This window comes from Sminthopsis crassicaudata, chromosome 3 (assembly GCF_048593235.1).
Source record: "Sminthopsis crassicaudata isolate SCR6 chromosome 3, ASM4859323v1, whole genome shotgun sequence".
NCBI classification, from domain to species: domain Eukaryota; kingdom Metazoa; phylum Chordata; class Mammalia; order Dasyuromorphia; family Dasyuridae; genus Sminthopsis; species Sminthopsis crassicaudata.
The window spans coordinates 143,415,078-143,437,513 of NC_133619.1; the positions used below are offsets into that span (position 1 = coordinate 143,415,078).

Here is a 22,436-nt window from a genome sequence, read left to right on the forward strand (position 1 = left end):
GTTTGCAGCTGGAAGCTGAGCCAGTGGCTCTAAGAGAGTGGAGGTGCAGAAGCTAGGCTGCTGCTGCAGCTGCCGCAGCAGCAGTGACCACAGATACTCTCCCAGCCCCCACGCAAATAAATGCAAACTCGTTTCCGCTGTGTGGTAGAGAACAGATAGAGTCCTAGCTGGCTGCTTCGGCCTCGGCAGCCATCCCTGGCAGGCAAAGAGCTTTCAGGTGAAATTATTGCATGAATCTCTTTCCACCCTTCTCACGAGTTTTCTTAACAAAGATTCTCGGATTACTCTTTTTCCTATCCTAGACGTATTTTTCGGGGCTGCACTAGGTGGGTAAAGCAGGTGAGCCCTAAAGGGTAGTGACGGATAGTGTTTTTTCTTGGGAAAAGCCGGGGCGCCTGCGATCTTGCTCCTGTTGCTGGAATCGCGATGGAAAGAGGTCCTATCTTGCGTCTGGACTTTCTCCTGCTCATCCTTTTGGTCCTTTCTCCCGGTGCGAGAGGCGACGATTTGCAAAGCTGCGAAGAAGTTCGGAAACTTTTCCAGTTGCGGCATCAGGGACTTGTCAAAGGGCTGCCGGAAACCCCTCGGGCAGGTAAGGAGCGAGACTGGGGGTGACGGTGAGTAGCCTCTAGTCGCGGGAGCAGTTAGGATTGCGGGTGCAATTGGAGCTGGCGGTGTAGGAAGATTTCGCTTGCCGGTCGAGACATCCCGGGAATGCCTCAAACCTCTATCCCACTCCCTCCGCTTATATAGGAAGGGGGCAGGTGCCCAAAATTGGAGATCCTCGTGAAGTTCTGCCTAGATTTATGTGCAGGAATCCGGAGCCAGGCTCCGATGTGCCAGGTGCAGCTTCCTCGGATGGAATATATATCCTTTTGCTCCCTGAACCTTGGCGACATCTACACTTGTGCCTACTAGGTGATTCTTTGGGGCTCGTCTCCGAGCACACGGGAACTATTCGTTGGATGCACTAACGCAGCGGATCGCGAATCTATAGGCAGGCGACTGGCGGGAGAAAAGCCTGGAGCCAGCGCGCCTGTATACTGTGCGCCCTGTTGGAGAGGCGTACTGGTTGGAATTGAGATGGAATTTCGCCTGCGTCCCCCTCTCTGCATCCTTTCTGTGTCTAAGAGGCAGGGCTGATCTCTTTGGTGCTTTCTGTTTTAGATAAAGAAAATGAAGTTCATTCTCTTTCAGACTAAAATATTTAAATCACGCCAAACCCTGCCCTGTTCTGTAGAGACTTGTAAGAGAAAGGGTTAAGGACAATTGGCATAAACCGAAATTTGGATTCAGATTCAAGTCAGTGAAAGACACTGGTCCTGGACTGTTAGTTGCCCCACTTAAGGTTGTATTGCTAGTTTAAATTCACAGTGATTATCTGCTAACATTACTTTGGAAGCTAAGAAGTAGTTTCTAAAGGTGCATTTTTTTTTTTTTTTTAATGTAGTACACCCAGAGAAAAGAATAGGAGAGTAGGTTATTCCATATTGAATAGGTAGTTGGAGAATAAGTGAGAGGAGTAAACCTGAGACTCTTGCCAATTTCTAACATACTTGGTGTGAAGTCCCTCTATCTTCAGGTTTATGTTTTGTGGGGGTCATTCACAGGTGGCCTAAGTCTTATTGGTGGTGTGAAGAACAAGCTCCTGGCATTTAAATGGATCATGCATTCCTTTGGCTACGTCCAAAAGGCCAAGATAAAAAAAGGGTAAAATAATATTGAGTAAGGGACTTTTAGAAAGATGCTTCAAATCTAAAAACTCCTGTTGTAATTTTCAAATGTTTACAAAGGATACCTGTGACCTTGAGTTTTACTTTGCTTATGTAGAATGGTCGATTCTTGGTTACTCTCATCTTGGGTTTGTGATACATTGTAGCCCTGAAAGCAAACTAGGTCATTTGGGGATATATAAAGACCAAGTCAAGTTAATTTAGTTGGCTTTTTCAGGACCATCTATCAAGTGCAAGAATCCCCACCACTTCTCTACTAGATCAGCACTCAACACCATTCTTTACTGCTTCTTTGCTTTTTCAGTTTTAATGTTTTCAAATTAGTGTTCTTCCTATAACTATTTTTCTTTATGTCTCTTAGTTATTGATAAACACAGAAGTGCCATAGCTAAAGTAAACTTGTCACATCAGTATGTTTGGGGGAAAAACAAAACAAAATATCCCCAAACAAAATAAAAACTCAAACCTTGGTGGCTACAAGTCCTTGAGGAGGAGTGACCATTGTATATCAGCCTTTCAACCCTTTATTCCTCCCCACAATTTGGTCCTCTTGTGAATCACAAGAAATTTGAAAATTAAGTTCTGGAAATAGCCTGAGAGTTCTTTTGAAGAATGCAGAAGAGAGCTAAGAGCTCTACTATTATATAATAGCTCTACTAGCTATTACCTAAAACATCTATGGTCCATTATGTGTGACCCTAGGCAAGTTACTTAACCCTACTTGCCTTAGACTCCTCATCTGTAAAATGAACTGGAGAAGTAAATGGCAAACTACTCCAGAATCATTGTCAAGAAAACCCCAAATGGAGTCAGGAAGAGTTGCCTAACAACAACAAAGAGAGAACGAGACTTTGCAGTAGAAGGAATGTTATCCAGTTGTGAGTACCTATGCAAATCAACCTATGAAATACAAGTGAAATACTAAATTTGTGGTATTATCACTTGAATAATAATCATTCCTTAATTTCTAAAGTTCTTGAAAATTGCCAAGAGGCCTTGCTGGTAGTATAGCAACTTTCCTTTTCACATATTGCTATGTTCCATTTCTGTATAACTGACTCATTTAGCTTCGAGTTAAGGTGAAAAAGAAGCATAGCACTCACTTAGCTAGCTGGGCAAAGTGCCACTTCACTCTTCTCAGGACTAATGGATGTTAAAGAGCAATATGGTTATGATTAAAAGAAATGCTAAACTCCTTTTGGCATTTGCCTTACAGATGAATTGTCATGAGACTACTGTGCTGAATTAAAATCATGTAACACAAAGCCATAGATGTATGAAGATATTTTAGACATAATTCTGATGGATGCTATGACAAAAAAGCAAAAGAAACATAATTTGTTATTCATCTCAAAAGCAAATGATCAATTTTAATTACTACTTTACCAAAAAAATCCTTTTCTTCATCATTATCTTCACATATGACCCATTTTACTGCTATATATCATTTAGCTCAGTTTGAAAATATTTATTCCTATTTTCTTCAGGAAAACTCTATTCATATTTACTTATAATAAATATATTTTCAAATCAGTTTGTTATCCCCCTGTCCACCTAGCAGCAGCCATCATTTTCTTTGCAAATCTGAATTTGCCTGATTTAAATTAGCTCTGTGTGGTAAGCATTAGGGGCTTATTTTCTTATCTTAAAAACAGTATAAATAACAATACTTAGATTTGTCTTCTTGGAAATAAGATCATCTTCAATGCTTCTTAATTCTTAAATTTCTTCTTAGAAATGGTTAAGTTTTGAGCTCTCCTGACTCAAAAAGCCCATCCAATAATCAGACAGCAGGGGGTGCGGAAGAGTTACAAAGTTAAGACTGATTTATAATTGATATGTACAGGTAGTATAACCCATTTTTCTTATAAAATCTTCCTGAATTTCCAGAATGTTATTAAATAAATTAGGTATGCTTTAAGGGTTGTTTTATTTATTCAATAAAAAACATTGACTGCCTACTGTGTGCATGGCAATGCATATCAATAGTAATCTATTAGAAAGTCTTTGAAATCATTAGACTGACATGGGCCTATTAGTAGTATGCCTTTCCATTTCCTGGCTCTGATTTTTTAAATGTGCAGTGTTGCTAAAGATTCTCTGTAGAAAGAAGCAATGTGTGAACGTGATTAGAACAGCAGATCTAAGTGCCTCATTTTGATTTCAGGCCTTGAAGTAGTAGTCAAGGTGCCCTTTGCTATTCTATTTACTATTTCAGGAAAAAAATGCTTATCAAAAGTTTCTTAAAGGTACTGTGGCTTCCTCCATTTTGGGGGGGTTGGGGGTGAAGTGAGATAATTTCATAGTAAAATTGTTTACATAGATCTATTAATGCTTTGAAAAAATAAAAGGGAGGAGATTGTACAGGGAAAAGGAAATTTTTAGAAACTTAAAGGTACATTTGAAGTACATAGAAAAACATATGATGACCTTTTTATGCATATTAGCTATAATAAAAAAGATATATAGATACTAGTATATGAGTAAAGGGAGCACTAGGTGGCAAAGTGGACAGAATGTGAGCCTAGAATCAAAAAGAGCCCCTTTCTGATCCAAATCTGGCCAAAGATACTTACTAGCTCTGTGACTTTGGGCAAGTCACTCAGTCCTGTTTGTTTCAGTTTCTTCATCTGTAAAATGAGCTGGAGATCTTGGAAATGACAAATCATTCTGCATCTTTTCCAAGAAAACTCCTAATGGAGTCACAGTAAGATATGGAATCACAGAAATGACAACAAATGAGTGAAGAGTTTATTGCAGTTATTCATCCTTGAAAAGTGTGTGTGTGTGTGTATGTATGTTCATTTCAGGCCTCTGGTGTGCGTCTATAACTTATTGTCTTAGAATACTGATTGAGACATTAAGAAGTTGTGACTTGACCATGCTCCCAGAACCAGTATATATCATGATCCAGATTTGCATCTGTCTTCCTGTTTCCAACTTTGACTCAATTTTCTCTTTCAAGATGTCTTTCAGCCATTTGCCACATATGGAAAAAATACAAAAATTTCTAATTTAACTATTGTAATACCCAAAACATAAAACACTTCACTTTTAGCTATGTACAAAAACCTTTCATTCAAGAATATCAGTCTTTTAATATGGATATGATCTCATGTAAAAAATGCTATAAAATGTTTAAAAATTAAACATGAATATAGATATTTAAATTGGTTCTCTTTATATTTTAAAAATTTATACTGTGTTTTTGCTTCTTTATTGAAAAAATGTACATTTAGGGATAAGGGTAAAGATTTTCTTCTCATCTTTTACTCTCCAGTGCCTAGCCAAAAACCTTCCTTATACTGAGGGATTAACACAACCTTGATTCAATTCACTTATGAACTGAATTTGAATTTTATTAATAAAACACCGGAGGAGAAGGTCTCTTATGTCCTTTGACAATTAAAAAGGTACTAATTTCCCTGCTTGTTGCCATCCTTTTCCTGGAGTCAGTCCTGTTAGGCAAAGGATAATTTAGGGTGGTTATAATTAAAAGTAGTTCTCTCCTTACCTTTATGATATAGTCGTCTCTTGATTTCTCTACTACAAATTGATGAATTATTTTCAGGATCATTATCTACTTTCTGCTCCTTTATTTTGAATGCCTTCTAATACTATCATAGACCCTCTTCTCTTTATTTTCTCCCTCTCATCAGTTCCCAAGGGCTTAAGCACTGTTTCTATGCAAATAATTCTCAAATCTAAATAATTTGAACTCTCCAGAATTCTAGTTCCCTGTAAAAACAAAAACAAAAACAAAAACAAAAAAAACCCAAAGAACCAGCTGGACAGAAGGTTGGGGGTTCATATTCTAATGACAGATCTCCAGCTCTGTGTTCTGGAGAGTACTTTTGAGTCTTCAGGGATATTGTAGGTAATAAAAATGCTTTTTGAATTGAATTTGTTGAATTTATAGTATCTTATGGTTGTATAATTAATGACACCTGTTGTTTAATTCCGAGGGAGAACAAGGTGGTATGGAAGTAGTATGAGTAATGATAATCCCCTATTGCCTTACTTATCATTTTTTTCTGGTACCAGATATTTAATAATACCTCTTAGAGGGAACAAAGAAGCAGGGAATGAATGGATAGCAAATCCAAACTGTCCATGGTTTTACAAATTATAACCATTAATTACATTAATGGATAAGGTTGTAAAATTAATTCTGTGCAATGATACCTAAAACTGGATAATGTCCAACTACTTGTATAAGAATATATACCTTATGACATTTGCAATTGGATAATGTTCAGAACCAGTGATAATGTTAGTGCTAGCTATATACCTATACAGAGCTATTCTGATCACAGTACCTTCTCTGGTATTGTTGCCAGGATCTCTCCACTTTATGTGACATAATTTTAGTCTAGGGTAAAAGCAGATGTTGACCTTTTAAAAATACTATTTTTACATGGTTTTACAAAAACTCTGGTGTCAGAATATTTAATTTGATATGAAGATCAAATGACTTAAATCTTTGGGAACTTCCTGTTTGACATTCTTTAGTGTGCCGTTACCATTCCCACTTAAAAGTACATGATGCATAAAGCTTAGAGAATAATCAGAATTAATCATAAGTCAAAGAATAAAAAGTTCATATCACTTATATCGGAGGCTACACAAAGTAATTGTTAAGGGAATAAGCATTTATGTAGTACCTACTGTGCTCCAGATATGATCCCAAGTGCCTTTATACATATTGCCTCATTTAATCTTCACAATAATTCTGTGAGATTGTTGTTCAGTTATTTTATTTCTATTTTGACTCTTCGTGATCCCATTTTTTGGCAAAGATATTAGAGTGATTTGCCATTTCTTCCTCTAGTTTATTTTATAGATAAGTTAACTGAGGCAAACAAGGTTAAATGACCTGACCTGAGTCACACAGCTAGTAAGTATCTGAGGCTAGATTTTACTCAGTCATCTATAGTGTTGCCACTGGTAGAATTCTAACAGGAATAGCTGAGATCACTCTTCCACATTGATACTGACCTTCATGGTCTCTGCTCAGTCTATTTAATAATGAACTTTCTGATTTGGTCTGGCAAAAAATTAAAAACAACAACAACAACAACAAAAAAAAAAACCTTCAAAATAGTTAAGTATTTTAGGATCGTGGCATTATTTAAACCTGAAAGAATTAATTTAGAGATCGCTTAGACTAATTTTCTCACTTTACAAATGTAGACATCTAGAGAAGTGAGAAGGTTAATCCTAGTTGTCAAAGAGGGCGAAAAATGTTATCTCTTTATAACCTTGGGCAAAATTTGTATATCTTGACTCTTATAGCCCCTTTCTCATTTCTGTACCATCACTCTTTCTGACCTCATACTTCAGTCTTTGTTATTTTGCTGCACCTTATTTTTCTAAATGTTATTGAACCTCACAGTAAATAAAGAAAAGGTAATGTGGTGAATATTTGTTGAATTAGAAATGGTAAAGGAAGAAACTTGTGGCTGAAGTTTCAGAGAAGCTCATTTTCAGCCATGTTTACTATCATTTCAGCTTAACCAATCAGTCTTTCTGTGGTTTGCATTGACTAATATAACAATTTCTAAAACATATTTATTTTCTAAGAGATGAAATTATTAGCAATATCAGTCATTAGCAAAAGTTTTTTTTTCCTTAGCAGATGTCTGATAGTTGAAGTCTCCTGTCACTATTATGTCCTGCTCCTATGTTAGTTTTTGATTGAAAAGAGTCATCTAAATTTTCCATCTGACTGAGAGCTCTGTAGTAGCCGTTTCTCTCCCATTTCTTCTTAACTCAAATTCTCTATTTCATATTTCTCCTCTCAAGTTCATATAGACTACATCACACACACACACACACACACACAAACACATACACTTTTTGTGGTACATTTATTTTTAGAATGAGATATGTCCTTAACCATTATGGCAACAGTAAGGACTAATTTCACACCAAGAATATGTGATAAGACTAAGCAATATAAATGTCATCTCCTTGTTTTAAAATGCTGACTCTTAAAAAAATTACTCTTTCTTTATGCATTGTTATATGGCTATGTGAAGCTCTAAGTGATATTTATGATTGTCTTCCCTTTGATAAACTTTTATCAATTGTACTCTTATTTCCTATAAATATAAAGACAAAGTAAAAATAGTTCCTTCCTCAAGGAGCTTATACTCTCCCTTTTTAATTGTCTTCTTTGGAGGACTATTGGACATTTCCAATATTGGTTTTTCTATGTTGTAACTGTCAACCGCCACACTATCTAATTTTATGATTTTTATTTTTGAAATTTTCCTCAGTCCTTTCAAATTTATATTCTGTCCTACAGTAAGTTTTCAGTATGGTATATTTAATTGATTTGTAATTTTATGATATGGGAATCTCCTCTCCAAATACTTCCATTTCTCAAGTGGTACAATAGAAAGTTACATTGTATCCTCCACTGTTTAAGGCTAGCTATTTGGTCAGGAATTTTTTGGACAAGGATAGTCATGCAACAAAGAAAAATATAAAATGTTTCATAGCTTCATGTGATCCCTTTTCCCATTTACAATGATGGGCTGATTGGTAGAAAAGGAGACAAAAGATGCTAAGAATCACAAAGCTTTTAGATTGAGAATGCCAACAACTTAATCTTTTAGATAATATGAAACCTTTGTCTTGTGACTAAAAAGTAGGCAGGCTAATGGAGTCACTGTCATAAATCCATCTTGATACTTAAGTCAAAAAGAAGTTTCAACTAATTAGAAGAATAGTTCACAGACATTTTTCCAGAGAGGCAAATCCAGGAGTTCATTTTATAGAGCACTGGAAAGCAACAAGGAATATCATTTCATAGGGTATTTGATCATCCAATATTTCAGTACTCATTAAGTACTGGCAAAAAATGGTATCATGAAAATAATTGCAGTTTATGTGCCAACATATATTTCAAAGGATGTAGATGAATTCTCTAAAGAACTTAATATAACACTCTGAAGTAAATTAATATATGCTTTAATCCTTGGTCTTCAACATAAAGGTAAACATAAGGAAAGGCTGATGAAAAAATATGTTGGAACACATGTAAGGAGCAAGACAGAGAAATAAAAGGCTTGTATGCTATTCTGAAACCTTATATTCTCACGAATATTTGTGTTTTTAAGGAAAAAAATTAAGAGCATCTGCACTTGGAAAGTATGAAAAATATCTCCCAAGTTAAAATAATTATATTTGAATAACAAATAGCTGGTTACTGGCAGGTAAATAATTTTTCAATTGCTAGTCTCCATGTAATTAGAATACCAACATATGGATCAAAATTAATATCAATCAGAAAAAAATAAAAAAGTAAAAATATTTAGCACAATTCATTTAACTCCACTTGACTTATTTAAGGAAGTTGTTGCTGCTGAAAAATGAGAATTGGATAAAAGAACTGACATTAGTGATTACAATTTCCTAAGGAATTTTAACTTATATAAATCAACTATCACAATGAAGAGAATAAAAAAAAAAACATAAAAAACAAACCTTCCTCATTGAGCAAATATTTTACTTCTTTGACAAGTGAGCGGATGTCATAGCCACAGTTTAGGATGTAAACTTAATTTAAAAATTTTTTTAAATTTTATAGTAAAGACTGGGGAATTATGAGTAATGTCACTTCAAAACAACAACCTAGCATTTATATATTTAAGGTTTGAAAAGCACATTATATATTTCATTTGAGTCTCATGAAAACAGTATGATTAAGTGCTATTGTTGTCATCCCCATTTTACATATGATAAAGTTGAGGCAGAGGTAGGGTTAGATAACTTACTCAGAATCACACAGCTTTTTAATCTTTGAAGAAGTACTTGAACTCAGAACACACTGATTCTAACTCCATCCAGCTCTTAAATCACTGTACTACCTAACTGGTGAAGTAGTTGAAAGGAGTGGAGGAAAATAAAACTTGCTGCAGAAAACATATTGAGAAGGAATTTAGTCGAATAATACTAAAGACATTTAAGGATAAAATTGAAAGGATATCAACAAATGAGAAAGATACAAAGAGAGAGACAGAGACAGAGAAAGACAGAGAGAGGGAGGCAAGGAGATATTTAAAAATTTATATTAAATTTTCTTTACATCAATGATAGTGTAGTTATACAGGCATATACTTTAGCATTGGGAAATACCTTAGAAGATAATTTAATCCAAACTCTTTTTTTTTTTTTTTTTTTTTTTTGGAGTCAGAAAGATGAAGTTATTTGCCTAACATCACACTCTGGGAAGCAGATATTGCTGGGAGGTGAACTTAAATCTTTTGATGCCAAATCTAGTATTATGTAGTCTACAGCACATAGTATGAATCATCCAATTTTAGGAAATGAGTAGTTTCAGTGAAGTTAAATGCAAAGCGTTCCCCCCCCCCCTTTTCTTTTTTTTTTTTTTTTTTTTACATAATTGTGCCTGAGAGCTACAATAAAAAGTACCTCAAATCTTTTAAGCTCTGTCATTGGAAACTTGTTTATATTACTCAGGGTTTGTGAAGTAGAGTAAATGAATCAAAGGATAAGTGAATGCCAGAGGATTTGGAGAAAAAACCATTAGGAAAGAAAGATGTCTCAATGGAATAAATAAGAGATAAGGAATTTATAAACAAGGGTTTTCCTATTTAATTTGTGAAGAACTTCAATGAGTGGATTGTGGATCATGTAACTGGTCTTTATGTAAAGGGTTCCTGTTAGAACTATAATCAACTAAGAAGGAAGGAAACATGCATTTATTAAGTACCTACTATATTCCCAGGCAGTAGGCTAAGTGCTTTACAAAGATTGTTTCATTTAATCTTCATAACAACTTTGATAAGTAAGTGCTATTATTATCATCCCATTTTACAATTGAGGCAATTTAAACAGACAGAATCTGTTGCCTCTAACTAAATACTGGTGGAGGGAAGGAGACTAGAATTGTAGCTAAAGCAATGGACCAGAAATGATTTATTTGGCTTTAAAAGATATGTCTGTGTTTGTTTGAATGGGATGCCATAATCTGTAGATTTATGTCAAATAAAATTTGGTCTGGATCTATGATTTTACCAGGGTAGAAAACTCTTTGTGGAAATTCTTTGGGTCACTGCAGATCAAATAGTTTGTGAATGATAGTATTAGAGCATTGGTTGTCTAGGTGTCATGTTGGATAGAGTGCTGGACCTGGACCCAGTGATTTCAGACCTTGCCTCAGACATTTGCTAGCTGTGTAGCTGAGTAAATCAGCTAAATTCTCTGCTTCATTTCCCTCAGTTGTAAGACAGGAACAATAATAGAAAATATCTTTCAGATTTAAAAATGAAATAATATTTGCAAACAGATTAACATAGTATCTGGTCACAATGTGATTTGATAAATGCTTATTCCTTTTATTATTGTTTTTGCTGTTTATTTATTTAGTCAGGTCTGCCTCTTTGTGACTCCAAGGATCATAATACAGGCACTTCTATCTTCTACTATATCTTCTGAAAAATATCTAAGCTTTCATGACACTATCTATCTGGCTCAACTTCTGTTATCCTCTTCTCCCTTTGCCTCAATCTCTACCAATATCAAGGACTTTCCTAATTAGCCCTATTTTCTCATTATGTGGCAAAAGTCCTTTCCCCCAATCTCCTGTCTCCTCTTTGCCTGTTGAAAGTCTGCATATTTTTGAATACTTTTGAAAAGGAAATTTATTTTTTTCTGATCTTCTCTCCTTTTACCCTCTGCCTTTCTCCTGCCTCTCTTTTCCTCTGCTTCCCTTTCATTCCTTTTTTTCTCTTCATTTCCTCCCTTCTATTTTTTCCTCCCTCTCTCCATCCCTCTTCTTTCCTTCTTCTATCCCTCTCTCCCTTCTTTCCCAAGGAAGTTTAAATCTGAGCATAAGCTATAGAAGAGCAGTAATCTAGGTAGATATAATTCAAAGTATTGTGGGAGAATAGGTGAGAGGTGAAGTGTCAATAGACTTCTATTTACATAAAAACTGCATCCAAAGTAAAGTTAGAGGGACGCTGCATCAAAGTAGTAATAAGAATGGTGCTTCACATTGGAAAACAATTTTCTTCAGTTAAATCTGCTATAGATAGTCTATTTAGAGTTTGGTCCAATTTTTCAGTTTTGTTATTTGTTTTCATTTGTGGCAATCTTTCTCAGGATTACAATCCAAGTTTGATGAAAGATCTGGGAATTGTCATGTATATGAGTGATTAAGTCTGTTGTCTCAGGTTGCTTTCTGAGATTTTTAAGTGAACTGTACATTTCTAAAGTATGGACATTGGCCCATTAGAAGACTGGGGACTTAGTGAACCCTGAGATCGATGCTAATAGATGAAGCCACAGTTTTTTTGTTAGGTAAAGGAAAACAAATGCATTTTCTTTAGCCAAATGAATCTTTTTCATCCCTGATGATAGCATACTTCCATAGCCATCTAGTAGAGGATCTTTAATGTGTCCTTTATGTTTCTTAGATGAATCCCTCACCCAGCTTCACTGCTAAGCTTGTCTGTAGTTTCAATTTGTTCCAGATTTTTCTTGCTCTTTTGTCTCTCTATCCCATGTTTATTTGCTAAGAATGCCTAACATCTAGTATATGCTTACATTAGGATGATTCAGTTTCTCTTAGTTTAAAAATATTGAATCTAAGTTTAAACCAGCTTATGTTTTCTCTTCAGGATGAAGGCAGGGGCTCTGAATCCATGGATCTAGACCAACATATACATGCTTCCTAATAATCTCAAGAATTTAGTTAACTTCAGCCAGGCAGATGGAATAAAAAATACCCTAAACTATAGGTTCTTAACTTAGGATCTGGGAACCTTAAGCAATTTTTTTTTGATAATTATATTTCAGTATATTTGATTACCATGGTTATCCCATGCATTTTATTTTTGGTATTTATACACATTCCCCTGTGTAATTTTGATCTTGAGTTGTATATCTACATTTTTTCATTTTAGGGAACTTTCTGATAAGGAAACTCTCTCTATCCATTGGCCACTTCTCTGTAATTTATAGCCTTAGAGAGATATCTAGAACATTAAGAGTTTAAGTAACTTGTTCAGGGTCACATAGTGTGTATTTTTCAGATATAAGACAAACTCTAGTCCTTTTTATTTTAGAGCAATTCTCTTTCCCTTATGATTTGCCTTTTGATCCATCAAGCAGATATTATTAAACTCCCTGGAACTGATTTAACCAACAACAATGTCATCTAAGAGCACCTGAAAAACTTCACTATGCACAATAGATTCCTTTTTAGTTTGTACTCTATAGTGTCTATTCTCTGTCATAATTAGTGGTATTGCTGGGTCAAAGGATATGCACAATTTTATAACCATTATAAGTTGTTATAACCTTCTCTAAAGTTGTTCTCTAAAATGCTTGGCCCAGTTCACAACTCCACTAACAGTTCATCACTGTACCTATTTTTCCACATCCCCTTTTTCTTTTTCTTTCTTTCTTTCTTTTTTTTTTGTCATATTAGACAATCTGATAGTTATAAGATAGTCCCTCAGAGTTATTTTAATTTGCATTTCTCTAATCAGTAGTGATTTAGAGAAATTTGTTGTATATAGTTTGTTGTCTTTTTTGAAAATTGCTTCTTCATATCCCCTGACAATTTCTCTTCTGTAGAACAGCTCTTATTTTTATAAATTTGACTCAGTTCCCTATATACTTGAGAAAAGAGGATTTTAATCAGAAACTTGCTATAAAATTTTATACTACTTCATTGTCTATGATAGCTTTTACTAAAATGTAGTTTCCTGATATTCTATTTTAATTAGATTTAGTTTTGCTTTTGCTTTGTCTAAGATCATGGTTGCTATCTTTATTTTCTTTTATTTTAAACATTATTTGAAGCACAATAGATTCTATTCTTTTTATTTTTAATCCTATTTGTCTTATTTCAAATATATCTCTTGTAAGCAATATGTTGTTGCATTCTGGTTTCCAATGCATTCTGCTATTCACTTCCATTTTATGACTGAATCTATCTCATTCACATTCATAATTATGATTACTATGTATTTTCCTCCATATTTTCTTCAATTTATTTTTCTTTCACTCTCTTTATCCTCTTTCTCCTCTTAAAGTTTGTTTCTCTTTTGATCACTGCCTCTCTTAATTTGTTTTTCCTTTTATCATCCTCTTTCCTTTTTCTTATCCTCTTGCCTTCCTACTTCGCTGTTGGGTAAGATAGATTTCTCTACTAAACTGAATGTGTGTCTCTCTGTGTGTATTTTTTCCTCTGTGAAGCAATTCTAATGAAAATAAGGTTCAAACACTGTCACTACCCTCATTTTCTTGTAGAAATTTCTTTGTGTTTTTCTTTTATGTGAAATAATTTCCCCCATTTTGTCTTTTCTATCCCCCTTATCCCAGTGCTTGCTTCTTTCTTACCTTCACATTTTTTGGGGGGATTATCTTAATCAATTCACACCTGTGCCCTCTGTCTATATAAATAGGGTCTAACTGCCCTCCTGATTATAAAGTTATTAGGAATGCCATTTTTTATTCACCCAAATAGGAATGTAAAAAGTTAATGTTTTATTTGGTGTCATAGGATTTCTCTTTCATGTTTATTATTTTTAAATGCTTCTTTTGAGGTTTTGTTTGAATGTCAAATTTACTGTTCAGGTGATCTTTTTTTTTTTTTTTTTTTTTTAAATCAGGAATGCTCAAAAGTTCTCTATTTCATTAAATATCCACCCCGTACTTAGTTTTGCTGAGCAGATTATTCTGTTTACCCTTAGCTTTTTTATCTTGTGGAATATCATTTCCAAGCCTTCTAGCACTTTAATGTGGAATTATTTTCTGACTACTTGCAATATTTTCTCCTTGACATGAGGATTTTGGAATTTGGTCACAATATTCCTGAGAGTTTTCATTTTGGGATTTCTTTTAAAAATTATTTTAATAGTATTTTATTTTTCTAATTACATGTAAAGATGTTTTTCATTTTTGTAGGGTTTTGAGTTCCAAATTTTTTTCCCTTTCTCCCTCCTCTACCTCCCCTTTCCCCAAGACAGCAAGCAATCTGATATGTTAATACATGAACAATCATTTTTAGGATATTTTCCTATGAATCATAGTGGGAAAGAAAAATCAGAACAAAAGGGAAAAATCATGAGAGAAAAAAACAAAAACAAAAACAAAAAAGTGAAAATAGCATTCTTTGATCCACATTTAGTTGCCATAGTTTCCATTACAAGTCTATTGGAGCGGTCACGAATCACCTCATTGTTGTCCATCACAGTTGATCATTATGTAATCTTGTTAGAGTTCTGTTGACTCTGCTCACTTCACTTAGCATCAATTCATGTAAGTCTTTTCAAGCTTTTCTGAAATCAACTTGCTCCTCATTTCTCAAAGAATAATAATATTCCATTATATTCATATACAAGACTCATCCAGCCATTCCCCAATTGATGGGAATCCACTCAATTTCTAGTTTCCGGAAGTTCCTTTTTCTTTTTTATGATATCTTTGATTTACAGATCCAGTAGAGATATTGCTAGAGATCAAAGGGTACTCACAGTTTAATAGACTCTTGGGTATAATTCCAAATTGTTTTCCAGAATAGTTAGATCATTTCACAACTCCAGAAGTTATGCATAAGTGTCCCAATTTTCCCATATCCCCTGTAAAATTTATCATTATATTTTTTCTGTCATCTTAGCCAATCTGAAAGGTACCAAGTGGGACATCAGAGTTCTCCTAATTTGCATTTCTCTAATCAGTGGTAATTTGGACTTGAAGTGGTAATATGACTTGAAATGACTAATTTCTTCGTCTGAAAATTGTTCATATCCTTTGACAATTTATCAATTGTGGAATGGCTTATAGTCTGATAAATCATATACATACATATATATACACATACATACACACACACACATATATACCTATACATATATATATATATATATATGAAAAACTTTTTGGCAGTTTGATATGGTACTGAATAAGTAGATTAATTTAGGTAGAATTGTCATTTTTATTATATTAACTCTGCCTATCCATGAACAATTGATATTTTTCCAGTAGTTTAGATCTGATTTCATTTGTGTGAAAAGTGTTTTATAATTGCCTACAAATGGTTCACGTGGTTCCTTCATATGGGTTTGCCTGGTGAATCCCCACATTTTTTATATTGCCTACTGTTATTTTAAGTGTAATTACTCTTGCTGCTGGACTTTGTTGGCAATATATAGAAATACGGATGATTTATGTGGGTTTATTTTATATCCTGCAACCTTTCTAGAGCTGTTAATTGTTTCAAGTAATTTTTTAGTTAATTCTGTAGAATTCTCTAAGTATATCATCATATCTATAAAGGTGATAGTTTTATTTTCTCATTGCCTGCTCTCATTTCTTCAATTTCATTTTCATACCTTGTTGCTAAAGCTAACAATTCTAGTACAATTTTGAATAATAGTGGTGATAATTTGCTTGTTTTGGCCCTGATTTTATTGGGAATACTTCTAGCTTCTCATTACATATAATGCTTGCTGATGTTTTTAGATATATGCTACTTATCATTTAAAGGAAAACTTCATTTATTTCTATGCTCTCTAGTATTTTTAATAGGAATGGGTGCTGTATTTTGTCAAAAGTTTTTTCTCCATCTATTGAGATAAAGGTATCCATATGATTTCTGTTTTGTTATTGATAAGCTCAATTATGCCATTAGTTTTCCTGATATTGAACCAGCTCTACATTCCTGGTATAAATCCCACTTGACCATATGATATTATCCTGGTGATAAATTGCTATAATATATTTGACAATATTTTGTTTAAAATTTTTGCATCGATTATTTATTGGAGAGATTGTTCTATAATTTTCTTACCTTGCTTTAGGTATCAGAACCATATTAGTGTTATAAAGGAATTTGGCAGAATTCCTTCTTTGTCTATTTTTCCAAATAATTTAGATAGTATTGGAATGAATTATTATTTAAGTGTTTGCTAGAATTCACTTGCAAATGCTGGTGGCCCAGGTGGTTTTTTTAAGGAGCTCATTGATGAGTTGTTCAATTTCTTTTTCTAAAATGGGGTTTTTAATGTATTTTATTTCCTTTTCTATTAATCTGGGCAATTCATATTTTTTGTAAATATTCATCCACTTCAATTAAATTGTCAAATTTGTTAGCATACAGTTAGGCAAAATAGCTCCTAATTATTGATTTAATTTTTTTCTTCATTAGCAATAAGTTCTCCTCTTCATTTTTTGATACTGGTAATTTATTTTTCTTCTTTTTTTTTTCTAATCAAATTAGCCAAAGTTTTATATCTATTTAATTGATTACTTTATAAAATCAGCTCTTAGTTTTATTTGTTAGTTCAAGAGCTTTCTTATTTTCAATTTTATTAACCTCTCCTTTGATTTTCAAAATTTATGACTACTTGCAATATTTTCTCCTTGACATGGGAATTTTAGATTTTTTGACTATAATATTTCTGAGAGTTTTCATTTTGGATCTGTTTTAGAAAGTGATTGATGCTTTTTTCAATTTATATTTTACCATCTGGATCTAAGATTTTAGAGCAATTTTCTTTTATAATTTCTTGAGATATTGATGAGTAGACTATTTTTGATTATAGCTTTTAAGTAGTTCAATAATTCTTTATCTCTCCTTGATCTCTTTCCTAGTCAGTTGTTTTTATAATGAGATATTTTATTTTTTCTTCTATTTTTCATTCTTTTGACTTTGTTTTATTGTTTCTCAATGTCTCAGGGAATTATTAACTTTCAGTTGCCTAATATTAATTTTAAGGATTTTTTCCAAGTTCAAGCTCGTTTTCTCTTTCTCTCGCTCATTTTTCAATTTATTTTTTGATTTTGAACTTTATGTTAATGGTAAGCTCTGCTAATCTTTGCATGGGGAGTCACTGTGCCAAACTTCAGACTTTTTCATGTTGTTGTTTTCAAAGCTATTTTGGGGGCTCAGCAAGTTTTCAGTGTTTCTAAGGTGGTATGATCTGGGAAGAAGTATAGTTGCTTTTCTCTTGGTTTGTACTCTGGTCTTTACCCACGAAGGGCCCCTGTTCCCTTGAAGCAGAGGGAATAGCAGTCTTCTTGGCCCTGGAACTGTGATCAGGTCTCTTGCTCTTCTGAAACTCCAAGGGCTAGTGCTTCTCTGCCCTGGAACTGTAATTAGGGCCCTATTCATTTGTAACTGACCACAAGATGTTTCTGTCCTGCAATTGCTACCTAATACTGTTTATGGGCAAAAGGGCTTCCAATAAGAACCAGCTGCATCCAGTGGCAGCAAAATTGTCTGACTTTCCTTATGTTCATGGACTGAAAATTGTCTGACTTTCCTTATGGTCATGGGCTGAGGGGTCCCAAAGTTGCTGTTGCTGCTGCGTGGGCTCTGGGACAATCCCCACTCTAATGTTCAGATCTTTTTTGCTGACCTTCTAAATTGTCTTGGGCTAGAAAAAAAAGCATATCAACCTGACCTTTTCTTAGTTCTGCTCCTTTAAAAATTTGACTTTTGGTATTATTTTAAAGTTGTTTGAAAGAGAATGTTGGAGATTTTGGCTGGTTTGCTGTCTCTAAGAAATCACACCACAGAAGAAAGTTATTCTTGCTTGTATCCTAAAGTTATATTCTAAGGAATTTGACAAGAAGCACATATAAAGCATACACAGCATAAATATAAAATTAATAAATACAAGTATTTCTAAAATAGTTTAAAGGAGTCTATTTGAGGCTCTTTGGGAGAGAGGGAACTAGCAATTAAGGGAGAGGATCCTCTAGGATACATCAGGATAGTTGTAAAAACACACAAATGGAGAAGCAGTGATCAGTACAAACATTATTGTTCAGAACTGAAGTGCAGCTATGGAGATCTCCTAAAAGAAAAAGAGAGTAATTCTGAAACTCCTCTGCAAGGAGTGATCTGAAGACAAAGAAAACAATAGGTTTTTTTTTAAATTAAAATGCTTAAACTCATAAGAAATGAAACGAGATTAAAAACATAAAATAAAAGCAATGAACAAAATAATTGGAAAGTGAATAAACAGCTTAGAGGAAAAGTGGTAAACCTTCCATCTAATAAATCTCTGAAAATGAGAAGAAACCAAACAAAAGTTTACAATTCCATAAGACTTCAAGAGCTATTGAAAAAAACAAATTAAAGATTAAGAAAAAGAACGTGGACAATCTGTTATTTTAAAAAATTGACCTTGAAAATATATCAGGAAATGATATTTCAGAATCACTGGATTTCCTGAAAACCATGATTTGGAAAAATAAAAAGCCTAGAGACCACATTTAAGAAATAACAAATGAAAATAGCCCAAATATTTTAGAAACAAAGTGAAAAAGAGAAGACAAAAAGAACCCACCCATCACTTCTTGAAAACAAACCCAAAAGGAAAAGTCCCAGGATGGTAAAATTTAGACCAAAATCTAGCATCCTTATATTAATGAAAAATACTGAAAGCATCTAGAAAGAAGTATTTGAAGTTCCAAGACACTACAGTCAGAATCACATAATATCTAGCACTCTATAGTGCTAGGTATCAGGAGTCAATTAATAAATTATTATATAGTAGGTGGAGAAGGAGACAGCATTGGAATAACTATGCACATATCAGGACACATATTGATATATTGTAAATAATCTCCAAGGAAAGGCACTAAAGTTAGGAACTGGCAAAGATTTTATATAAGGTGGGATTGATCAGGGACTTGAAGGAAGTGTAGAAGCTAAAAGGCAGAGATAAGAAATGAGAGAGTTATAGATATTGGTGCATCTTGGTGAAAATGCCCAGAACCAGAAGATGGCATTTTGTGTTTCAGAAACAAAAGCAAGGAGGTCAATGTTACTGGATCGTGGAATATGTGGAGAAAGTAATGTGTAAGACAATTAAAAAGGTAGCTACGGCCAGATTATAAAGGTCTTTAAAAGCCAAATGAAAGTTTTTTATTTGATTCTAGAGGTAAGAGGGGTCATTTTGATAGCTAAGTAGAAGATGCTAGAATGGATCCCTCTAGTGAAGTTATATGGGAAGACATAGATAAAAATACACAAGATGGACAGACGTTAAGGAGTTGCATTCTGTATCACTGGAAGGAATAATCAAATTAATGAGATCATAGACCCATGACTTAAATTTTCAATTTAATTTATCTTATGCCTCAATCTGCTCTCTGGAATTTCTGGAATCTACTTTGTAATCCAAGTAGTTTTCTAGTTATTCAGATGATAGTTGAGAGATCCAGTATGAATTCCTTGATAATTAGTTCCAATACGATTTTATTTTATTTTATTTTTAAATAGTTTTTATTTACCAGATATTTGCATGGGTAATTTTACAATGTTGACAATTGCCAAACCTTTTATTCTAGTCCTCCCCCCCCCCATGGCATGTTAAATATGTTAGTGTATAAATTAAATACAATATATGTACACATGACCAAACAGTTGTTTTGCTGAACAAAAATAATCGGACTTTGAAATAGTGTACATTTAGCCTATGAAGGAAATCCAAAATGCAGGCGGACAAAATTAGAGGGATTGGAAATTTTATGTAGTGGTTCATAGTCATCTCCCAGAGTTCTTTTGCTGGGTTTAACTAGTTCAGTTCATTACTGCTCTATTGGAACTGATTTGGTTCATCTCATTTTTGGAGAGGGCCACGTCCATCAGAATTGATCATCATACCGTTCCAATGCTATTTTATAAGATTAATTAATAGTTCCCAGTTATACAATAAGAAAATCTTTCATTAAATATGGTTAATATGAATTTGCAAATATTATAAAAAGCAATTGTATTAAATATTTTAAAATTTATTTGATTCAGGATAGGAGAAAAATAGAAAAGTCTGGTTCAAACAAGTTTATTTATCCATACAGAAAAAAGAGAAGGGAATATTTATTAAGTGCCTACTCTGTACCAAACACTATGCTAAGAACTTTACTAATATCTCATTAGAACCTTATAATGACCCTGGTAGTTTATCCTCATTTTTTAACTTGAGGAAATTGAGACAGGCAGAGGGTTATTAACTTAACCAGAGTTATACAGATAGTAATTAATTGTTTGAAGCCAGATTTCAACTCTCATTAAAAAAATAGCTTTATATTTTCAAAATATATGCAAAGATAGTTTTCAACACTTACCCTTGCAAAATCTCATATTCCAAATTTTTCTCTCTCCCTTCCCTCCCTCTCCTTCCCTAGACAGCAAGTAATCCATTATATTAAACTCTCATTTTCTTGACTCCAGATATTAGCTGATTTTGATTTAAGGTTTACAAAAGTTTGCAAAATTTTTTACATTTCTCACTTGATTCATATGATAAAACTGTGAGGTTCATTCTACAAGTATTATAATTACTTTTTACAAATGAGAAAACTATAGTTCAGAGAGGTTAATTAACTTGCCTAGGGTCATATAGCTAATAAGTGTCACAGGCAGAATTTATATTCAAGCTTCTTCTGACTCCTATTTTAGACCTATTTTACTCATTTCAGTATGGTCTATGAGTAGGCTGAATAACTATTTTTTAGTTAGTCTTGTTATTTGACATATTGCATTTTCTCCATTTCTTTGAATTTCTATAATTAATAATGTGGAATGCTGATGACAATAATGAAGACTAAGTATAAATACTCTGTGTCTCCAGCATCTTCCTCAGAATTCTCATGAGAATTCAATATAGAACTAGAAGATAATTACTTTTTTAACCTAAAAAGTCAACAACTATCAAAAGATTAATTTAGCTATTTGAAGTATGTGATATGGAGATATATCTGGCAATCTGGCATCAGGCTGCCTCTGTAGAGACAGCAATAAATGCCAAAATGGGCCTGTTGTGGCTATGGCTAGGTGTTCATCCCTTCACTTATCCATCTACCAATGCTATTGGGCTAGGATTATATCTATCTATTACACATCAACCATTTGTGTTCTAGAAATATGATGTTCTTTTGGAGGTTTAATATGAAAGTTGCTTTCTTTAGCTCCTTCAAAGGGGAGGGAAGCAGTTAACTCTTGGCCATATTAGCTTCTTTCCCATTAGACTCATTATAGGAAGACTATCACATACATATTTATGAGCATACATATTTATCAAAGCAAGTAATAAAACAGTAATTTGGGTAGTTTTGGAGATGAGAAGATGGAAGAACTCACTCCCAAGAAGAAAATTATCTCACTTGAGAAGAATGCTCTTAGGTCTCTCAAGGTGAGCAGTGGGTGGGAGCTGGAAATGGGATGGGAATGAGGTGGTGGGGATTGTAATAGTTGTGGTTGTTGTGGTGCCCTTTCTGGGAATAAAGAGATCCATTGAGAATGATAGCTTTCCTCACATTATTGCAGCTCTGGGAGCTTCTGTTAGCTATTTAGAGTTCACACCTTGCTTGTTCTCCACCCATCTAACTTCACTTCTCTACTTATCTCTCTGAAGTTTCTCTCCTAATTAGGAAAGTGTGATCCTTTAGGGAACTACTTTTGGCCCATTTGCAGTAGGGGTGTAATATTCCTGTCTGCTAGATTATCTTTTTTCCTATACCTCTTTTTAATTTTCAAAAAGTAGAGCATTCTATCCATATTCACCAGAAATCTCAAATAAAAATTCATATGCTTTTTTATAGACTTAGCTTTAAAGTTATTGCCATAATTCTGGATGATAACACTTCATGGCCAAAGAGCTCAAAATTCAAAATAATTAGTATGTATTCTTATGCTCTACTTTGCCA

General features: G+C 33.8%; 1 protein-coding gene across 5 annotated transcripts in view; it reads left to right on the forward strand.

Moving 5' to 3' along the window:
- The window catches only part of GPC5 (glypican 5), a 1,091,572-nt gene continuing 1,069,136 nt past the window's right edge, over positions 1-22,436 (forward strand). For 4 of the 5 annotated variants that reach the window (XM_074299350.1, XM_074299349.1, XM_074299353.1 and 1 more), the window contains exon 1: positions 2-592. In XM_074299350.1, coding sequence (XP_074155451.1) covers positions 427-592 — 166 coding nt within the window. In that variant the 5' untranslated portion in view covers positions 2-426. Of the gene's footprint in view, positions 593-22,436 lie in introns of all 5 variants that reach the window. The other variant, XM_074299351.1, reaches the window with a different exon arrangement.